The 10,282-nt window shown below is 32.6% G+C and overlaps 1 protein-coding gene across 1 annotated transcript in view; it reads right to left on the reverse strand.

Moving 5' to 3' along the window:
• LOC107484792 (uncharacterized) overlaps positions 1-427 on the reverse strand; it is a 2,148-nt gene extending 1,721 nt beyond the window's left edge. Inside the window, exon 1 of the mRNA XM_052259837.1 lies at positions 42-427. Coding sequence (XP_052115797.1) covers positions 42-296 — 255 coding nt within the window. The 5' untranslated portion in view covers positions 297-427. The remainder of the gene's footprint in view (positions 1-41) is intronic.
• Positions 428-10,282: the final 9,855 nt, after the last annotated feature.

Here is a 10,282-nt window from a genome sequence, read left to right on the forward strand (position 1 = left end):
GTGGGTTTGGTGGAATGGGAATGTACGGTAGAGTGAGCAACTTGGTGAGTCAACTCGGCGACTCGGTGGAGATGGTCGTCCTCGTCGCTCTCGGTCTCGCTGGAGCCACTGATGGGAGAGCTTAGGTCAGAGGAAGCGGCCCCGGTAGAGAAGCCGAAGGGAAACACAAAATCGTCGCCACTAGAGTGGTACAGCGAGTCTTCGTTCGAGGGGAACGAGGCCGTTCCGTCGTCGTCGTTGTCGACGAGAAACTGCGGCGGAAGCCAAAACTCACCGTCGTCCAAATTTTCAGCCATAACGAACAAACCACAAAGGGCAGAAAGGGAAATGTGAAAAAGCGAGGGAACGGTTGTTACTTGCGAGGAAAGGTTATGAGAATATGGAGAGAGAGAGAGAGAGAGAGAGAGAGAGAGAGTGCGGGTCGGAGTGTGGTTTCGGTGGGAGATTGAGAGAGAGAAATCCGGGGGTATTTGTAGAGGGGGGTTTGTGTGGGGTGAAAAGCGCGGTGCTGTAATTGTCTACGCGCTATTGCAGTAAGTGTGCGGCATGCGCGCGCCGGTCTTCCAGTTTCAGAAATATCTGCTTTTATTTAACAAAATCTTCCTTTCTTGATAAATAATTAATAATTAATACTAGAAAAAATTGATAAATTAAAAATTTTATATAAATAAGAAAGAAAGTAATGATTAAAATTTTACACCGATAATTCTATCTTAAAAAATTAGACAGACTAGTGCATCAATGCACTACTTTATTTATTAGATGTATACAATAATAATAATAAATATAAAATCAGTCAAAATGGTAAATATTTTATATTTTCATAATAAATTTCGAGTTCAACTGCATTTTTTATATTCTCACGTATTTATTGATTTATTTTTTTATTATTAAATTAATAATAAATTAAAATAATAAACATGTAATTAACCAATATAGCAAAAAAACTTAATATATACTTAACATAAATAAAACGAATAATATTTTAGGTTAAGAAATTTGTGCGTCAAATTCTTTTCCGTCGTCGTCGTTGTAAAATGTAGATAGTAGAATAATAAATATTAATAAATTATAATTTATAGAAGATAAGAAGTAGAAGTAGATAACATTATGTTAAAAATTATATTCATGATTCAATTAATGATAAAATAATTATTTTGGTTTGGTATTTTAAATTTTATAATAATATGGAGTGTATTAACAAAGATAATTATTTTATCCGAGCACATTAACATTACTCAATATCTTCGTTTAAAGATTATAAATTTATTTAATTGTATTTTTCAGAATTGATGCTCTTTGCAAAAAATATTCTTCAAATTTTAATATATTTGTTTCTTTAACTAAAAATTTCTTAGAAAATTCTCTAAATTCCCAAGAGTAAATTAAAATATTTTGGTCTATGATGTATATTCCTAGAATTATAAAATTATCAAAACATTCGTAATATATTTAATTATAAAATTATTATACTTTTGAAAGAGTTTTTTTAAAATTTTATATATAAAATCATATTCCCAAGTCGTGGAAATTCTTTACTGTCCACCTCTTTGCTGGAAAAATATTAGAAATAAAAATATAATTCCTGAAAATATTAAATATCTGATAATTATTTTTTATTTCTTACAACAAATATGAAAATATATTATTCTCAATTCATTAAACGAGTAAAGAAAACACTTTTCTAGAGCTTTTTTCTTTTAAAAAAAATTGATAAACGATAAATCTATAGATTTGTCATAAAATGTTTTGGAGAAATCGATCCTGATGTCAAATTTTATTCACCAAAGAAAATTCCTTGTGAATTAGTAGTTGCATATACCATAATGTATTTTATGCTGCTTGGTACATTGTGTAGCTAGTACATATAAAATATTATATATTTTACTAGAAGTATTGATTAAAAATATGCATAAAACATTAGAAATTAGAAAATAATCATATAGTATTCTTCTTAGTCGTTGGATCCAGCAAAATATGAGCTAAGTATGATTTAGGGTCAGTCACATGATTTGCAATCTTTTTAAGATAACTTATTTATAATTGCACATATTGTTTATTTTTCATCTGAAAAGAAAAGATTTGGAAAGTGTAAAAAGCACATTGATTTGTTGAGGTGTGTGTAACAGTGAGACTGTGAGAGCGTGAGTTATGCAAGCAATTTTCAAAAAGGAAAGGAAGCAGTCGCACAAGCCACGACGTGAGTTGAACTTTGAGCCACAGTGGGTCCATTCAAAATCCATAAAACATGAAATTTTTTTATTTAAATTAATTAAATATATAAATTAGTAAAATACATATATTTAAAAAAATACGTACTCTTACATATCTTAGATGCTGAGGGATAATTCAAAAACTAAACATACTTTGACGTCTGAGACATGGTTCTATGATCGGATAATGTCGATATGTAACATCTTAACTATTAAAATATCACGTTTTTGGTTGTATCATTTTGATAGTTTGGATATTACGACGACTCTTAAAATACTTAATACTAAAATATGAGACTATTTAAAATTTTAAACCGTATTTTTCAAAGACCATTTTTTTAAAAACATAAATCCATACTTATAATTAGGGGTGTGCATGGTCCGATCCGGCCCAAAGATCCAATCTGGTCCCAAACATTTTAGGGGCTAATTTAGTATGATTTCATCGGGTCTAGATTCGGGTAAGAGTCTCAAAAATAGACCCGATCATTATTTTGGGTCGAGGTCCGGACCATAGCTCGAGTCACCCGAAATTGGCCCGATGGCCCGGTCACCATACACAATAAATATTTTGTATTATTAGTGATGGATGATGACTATTATTATGTGAAATTTAAGTATTGTAAACCTTAATATTTTGTGTTATTAGTCATTATATATAAGACTATAAGTTAATATTTTATATTTAAAATGCATAAAATTTTAGACTAATGCATAATATTGTGTTATTTGTATTGATTTAAATATTAAGTATTATTAGGCAATATTAGTATTGATTATAGTTATGCTTTAATTTTAGAAAAGAGTTGGTTCTTGTTATATTTTTCTAAGTAAATTTTACCATGTCAAATAATAGTTGGAGTTTTAGAAATTTGGATATTTTTACATGCTAACTTATAAGAAAGTATCAAAGTAATATAATGTTAACGGCTCGATTTTCACCCGATTTTTATCCGGTATAGTTGTGGCCTGAAAGGGTATAGGTTTCATCGGGTTTAGGGTCGAGTTTGGGTCTCATAAATGGACCCAGTGCATATTTCGGGCCGGGTTTAGGTCACATCAAATTCGGTTTCACCCGACCCATGCACACCTCTACTTACAATACTTACAAGAATACACATATATATATATAATTGTTTACAAGTATTTCGTATCAAAATCTTATCCCTCTTACAGAACTTGCAAAGTTAAAGATGAGGGAAACATAAATACTAAAACAATACGAAAATATCGTCTAAACAGAAAAGAAATAAGTTCTTCTAAACTTCATTGTCCATTACCTGAAAAAGAAAAGACTTGTAGGGGAGTGAGAACATCGTCCTCGCTAATTCTCACTATGGTAGCGTTTGATGAAGAGGCAGAGACAAAAAGACTGAGACATAGAGACAGAGATTAAGAGACAGATTGAAATAGTATTTTGTTTGGTACAAAGTGGGAGATAGAAATTGAAATAAGAATAAAATTATAATTTAATTTGTAAAAAAGGATAAAATTAGAATCAATTAATTGAAATGAAGGTATTTTAGAAATAAAATGTTATTAAAGTTTCAGTCTCCATCTCTAAAAATTTTAGTCCCCTGTGTTCCCACTTTTTGGAGGTATTGAAATACTAAAATTTTAGAGACAGAAATAGAAATTTTAGTACCAGTCTCTAAACCAACAAATATGATACCGAGTCTCAGTCTCCCAGTCTCTGTCTCAGTATCTCAAAACAAACGCTACCATAGGATTAGAGAATTACTATAATAGGATACGTGAAAATAAAACTATTTTTAAAGTACAGTGATTAATAACCGCCTTATGTATCTTTTCAAAACCAAAGATTTATATTCAAAAATCCTAGATCCTTTTCAAAAGAGAAAAATGTTAATTCTTCGAAAATTCTAAACCATTTTTAAAAGTTTTTCCTAGACAGCAGGAAAGACCAAGCTGATCCAAGCATAGGTTCATTAAGTCTATGCTGAACCAGTTTAATTTTTCATACTTTTCTAAACCAAAAACACAAACCAAACATGGCCTTCGGCCCATCTTATAATCAACCACGGTCCTAGGCCCGAACAACTCAATCCACAACCAATTCACCACAAATTCAACCAATTTCAGACACAAACACAAGTAAGAAGGTTCAAACACGAACAAACAGTTACATCAAGTAGAGCAATTAGCTTTTAAACATAATTATTCATATAGAAAAATCAATTACAATATGCACACCCAAACAATGTCATATAGATGCAGATGATGAATGCATGTCCTATGGCTGATGAGTCTCATCTGTCAGTTATATAGCCAACCCGACAAGTCTTGGTAGCTAACCATTGGACTGTCTCTCTGTCGTGCATCCCAAATCTCAAATCATATAACACACACCGGTGTATATCCACGGGGGTGAGCTCATCCAGAAATTTCACAGTGACCGGCCACACTTACGACATAGGGTCAGCAGAGTATCGAGTCTTGATCCAGAGCACGTGGTGGCAAGCCAATGCTTTCACCCAGGGATACTCGTGTCTCAGATATAGAAGTGCATACTTATATAATCAGGGACGGTTCTACATACATTGTTGTGGGGGCAAGCGCCCCCACTACAATTTGAAATTTTTTTGAGTAGTATATGATAATAATATTTATTTGCCCCTATTAGATTATTAAATTTGACCCCACAATAAATTTTTATTCAACTTTTAGTACTTAATTGTCAATTTAAAAATTTTATATTAGAAATTCGTTAGAACTTAGAATGATCAATTTTCAAATTTAAATGAAATTAGTGTTCTTTTTTAAAAATCAACTCAAAAGAATATTATTTATCTTCTTTTCAAATTAGCTTTAATTTTTGCATAACAACTGTATTAAATGAAAGAACTTTTTTAACTATAAATATAAATAAGAGTCGACTTCTAATTGTGTTAGGAAGTGAATTTTTAAATAATTATTTAGTAATATATATAAAAACAGAGAAATTTTGATGGTAGTTAACAGAAAAATTATTTAATTTTTTAAAATATAAAATCTAAAATAATAGAAATTTAAATTATATATTATTATTTAAATTACTATTTTAGTATTGTAATTTATATATTAGATATTTTGAAGGCTAATCATATTTTACAATAATAAAATATAATCATAACAATAATTATGCTATATGTATATAAAAAAGAATTATCTGTATAAAATATATATTAAAATATAAAATACACATTGAAAATAAGTTAAACAATACATTATTTATACACAAATATATAGTGATTAATAGATAATTTAATATTTAATTTTTTATATACACATTATTTTTATTATAAAAATTATTATCATGCTATATAAATTTTGTCCCACTACTAAAATTTTCTGGATCTGTCACTGGGCACTATGCATGGCATATGCACTCATGCCCAAACAAAGAGCAGAATAAGGAGGTCATTCATCTCTTTACAGTTATGTTGCGATGCAAGGCACAACGACTTGTATGGATGTGCCAGACAAGCTGCCCCTAACTATATTATAAATGTGATGAAATTTCGAAGAAGAGGTAAAGATTTTGAGTTAGCAGAATTGGTGATTTGTCTGAAAATACACAGTTTCAAACAAGCAGAATATGTGAGATCGGACATACCATTCGATAGACTCTTGGATGTCTAATGATTTGGTGTTTTCGTATTACCGGACCCATATTAGGTTTATCTTCTCCAACATGTGATCGTGCATATCAGACTGCCTACAATGTTATATAAATTTTGCCCCCACTACCAAAATTTTCTGGATCCGTCACTGTATATAATCATTCATATTTCATTCATCCAATCTCATTATAGCCATTTCTCATAACGCACATACAGTGTATAAGTACTTCCTCAACAATCCATATCAAATCAATCATCATTCATGCCATAGGTCTATTTTCTCAAATCACTTTATTTTGAAATCGAAATCAAATTAATCTCTGTATGAATTTTGAAATCCTCTTTTCTCAAATGATTTCAAACTCATAAGCCATTTTGCCTCAAAAGTGAATTTCCTTTTCAAAACAAAGCCACTCTCCACAAAATCTTTCCAAACTTCCAAAACCATGCCAATAAAAATATATTCTGCAAGATTCAAAATTATTCATCCTAAAAACAAGGTTTGGTAAATAAAATTCCTCAGCAGAGTCTCAAGATTTTAGGAGAGAATAACCTAACTCATTTTCCTCAAATTCATTGAAAATATCTAAAACCTTAGCTTCTTGATTTAAATAAATAAAAATAGAATTTAAGCCAAACCAAGTCGTGCAATCAATAACTCCGAACAAATTTTAAAAAAATAATCTCTTTTACTTAAACCAAAACTAACTCCAATTCCATGATTAAATCTGAAGTGTTTCCAATTGCTCAGAAATTGTTTTAGTTTTGCAAAATCCATAATTTAAAGAATACTTCAAACTTTTCCTAAAACGTTGTAAAATGAGACTTGTCAATCGAAATTCAAACCTTTTTAAAGTTACTGAAACTCCTCTAATTGAAATTCTCAAGATAAATTCAAAAACATAAACCCTTTTCACGTTTAAAACAGCCTTAAAACATAAGTTTCTTCGCAATGACTTGCTCTCAAAAGAGATATAATACTTTTCTTAAGAAACAAGACTAAATCATAATTCTCATTTTAATAATTCATTTCAAAACGTAGTTCATCGCTTTCTTAAATAATTCAAGTAAAATAATAAAAGTCTTAAATTCACAATTTTCCAAATAACATTTCAAATAAAGTATTGGATTTTATAGGAATTTTGGCAGCACCTCCCCTAAAATTTGAACTTTGTCACCCTTCCCGGGTTCCAACCAAACCATTCCACAACCCTCTTTAACGAGTTCAAAATCGAATTAGTTCAAAATCAAGCTGATTCCAAAAGTGCACATTATTTTCCTATTTCAAAAAAACCGATTTAAACTCATTTTCAAGACTTTAAAGAATCACTTCAAGAACCGTTTGTTTAACAAAAAACCAAACAATAATCTAGTCAAACAAACATTCATAGCCATCCAAGACAACCAAACAATACATAAGACTTATATAATCACTAAATGTACATTTTCTCACATTAATATCCATATATAACAATTCCAAATCATAAAGTTTAGTTTTCTGCCCCTACCTCTATATGTCGAATCCCATAACCCAAACGCGTCAAAGAATTCATTTTCTCTCGACCCGAAATCAACGGCAGCTTCCAATCACAGCCCCGCACACTTTTGCAACAGCATAAATAGCTTTAAAACACAACATGCAACCTCGATTACTAACTCCTAACACATTAATATCGCAAAGACTTATTATCTGTAACAGAACACTAATGCGGGGGCTTATCAAAACATAAATACTTACTGTAATAAGAAAACGGAGCAGGGGCAGTCTCTGAACCGGTTTAGTGGCAGCCCCGGTAGCCATCCCAAGTGACAGCGGTGACCAGAACTCCAGCGACAGTGACAACAAACACGATGACGTCTTCTCCTCACCAGTGGCAAAATCCATGGTGGCGACAATGGCGAGACGGCTGGGCTCGTCCACGGCGGTGACAATGGCGAGGCGACTGGGCTCGTCCACGACGACGCAGAGGCAGTTTCTCCCTCTCCCGCGTGTGTCGCCCTCTTCCATCACTCTCTATCTTTCTTTGCGAACTTCAAGGACGACGACTTGGTGAGGACGAACGACGACGGCGAACAGAAGCGGTAGCTTCCTGGACGATGGTGGTGGCGCAAGCAGCACGACACAGTGACAATGGCAGTCCACGATGATGGTGCGAGCTCCTCCCTCCTCCACCTCTCCTTCTTCTCCAAGGCCCCTTCCTTTTTCCCATTTCTTCTTTCTTTTTTTCCTTCTTTCTTCTTTCTAAAGTGCTGATGTGTTAGGTTTGTGTTTAGTGTGTGAGAGAGGTGAGTGTAGTGTGTTAGGGTTTTGGGTGGTGTGGGTTAGTTTAGGTATTTTTGTTAAAAATAAGGGTAGTAGTATAATTTTTTAAAATAATTAAAAGTTGAATAATAATTAAAAATCAAATTAAATATAGAGTATCCATCTTTAAAATACCTTTCAATTACAATTTGCAAATTATTTTTATTCAAATGCTAATTTAATAAAAATTGGAGATAAGTAAATTAATTCTACTTTATTTATAAAATAAGGTTAAAAATATTAAAATTAAGACATATAAAATACTCATTATTTTTAAATTATAAAAAATTCTAAATTGTAAATAAGAATTTGCCTGGTATATATACAAAATCTCAAAAATATAATCTCAAGTAATTATAATAAATTATAAATAATTTATTAATAACTTTTCAAAATCCGAGGTTTTACACAAGACATATCCTGAGTGCACCCGGATGTGTGTTATTACGGAGATCGGATATTGAGCACCCGAGATATGTGACAAATTAGAAAGGGGTTTTAGTGTCCAGGATGTGTACAATTTGACTGATTTGGGTCTCAACATCCCGAAATATGCTCGGATGCATATATAAGGTCATAACAACCGAGATTGCTGTGCATTTGAATAATTTTTAAGAATTTTGTTAATTTTTGAACGCTTAGGTTTGAGTTCCTTAAGTAAATATGGCTCCCCAAGAACATATCCGCGATATAGACATCAATAGACTGAATGCTACTTGGTACGTGGCTAGAGTTTTAGATTTTGATGTTAGTAGTTTTTCTTATTTTATTTTCAGTAAATAATTAGTTTATATGTTTAGACTTTAGTACCTTAGTTTATGTGATAGGACTTAGTGACTAGACAAAATTAGGCAATTTATATATATATTAATTAATACGTTAGTGAAATTAATAGGTAATTAATTGAAGTCATACCCAAATGTGACAGTCAGGTTAGAATAGTGCAACATAAATCATTTACTTTTTTATATATTACTTGATAGTCATGTCTTGAGTTAGTGCTATGAATATTAACAATACAAATTATATTCGTACTATATCTGTTGCATTTATTATCGATGTTTATCTACTTGATTTAGAATTTCTAGTAACGGTTAAACACAATTAATAGTTTAAACGAGATTAATATGCAAGAGTAAATTTTATGGATATTGCAGAGACCACAGTTACTGTTGCCACGCCGTGTGACTCTGGGTCTCCTCCCGCTGGACATCCTATTGCCTTACATTAAGGAGGCAGGATTTGGACATGCTGGTGGACGAAATTGTGATCATATTCATTGTAATTGGATTTTAGAAATTGGTACGAATGGACACAACTCCGTTCAACTAACCAGCAAGTGTACTGGGTCGTCCAAGTAATAAACCTTACGTGAGTAAGGGTCGATCCCACAGAGATTGTTGGTATGAAGCAAGCTATGGTCACCTTGCAAATCTCAGTTAGGCAGAAAAAAGAGGAATTGTGATTATAATTAATAAAAAGGAATAATAAAAGGGATAGAAAACTTATGCAGATTCATTGATAGGAATTTCAGATAAGCGGATGGAGATGCTGTAGAGCCCAAAGACGCCTGCTCTCCTACTGCTTCTACTCAATCCTTCTTACTCCTTTCCATGGCAAGCTTTGTATAGGGGTTCACCATCAACTGTGGCTACTTTCATCCTCTCGGGAAAATGATCCTATGCGGTTGTCAGTCGCACGGCTAATCGTCTGGAGGCATCACCCATGGCTGATGGCTACATCCCATCCTCCTCGCAGTGAAAACTAATGCTCACGCACTCTGTCACAGTACGGCTAATCACCGGTTGGTTCCCGCTCCTACTGGAATAGAATCCCTCTTTTGCGTCTGTCACTAACGCCCAGCAGGTTACAAGTTTGAAGCACGTCACAGTCATTCATTACCGGAATCCTACTCGGAATACCACAGACAAGGTGAAACTTTCCGGATCCTCATAAATGCCGAATGGCCAGCCCTCTCCATGATCAAGTGACCGAATGATAAAAGGCTTAAAGTGGTCAAAAGATGTCTAATACAATAGATAAATGTCCTATATATACCAGACTAGCTACTAGGGTTTACATGAGTAAGTAATTGATGCATAAATTCACTTCCGGGGCCCACTTGGTGTGTGCTTGGGCTGAGC

The sequence above is a fragment of the Arachis duranensis genome, chromosome 4 (assembly GCF_000817695.3).
Source record: "Arachis duranensis cultivar V14167 chromosome 4, aradu.V14167.gnm2.J7QH, whole genome shotgun sequence".
Classification (NCBI taxonomy): domain Eukaryota; kingdom Viridiplantae; phylum Streptophyta; class Magnoliopsida; order Fabales; family Fabaceae; genus Arachis; species Arachis duranensis.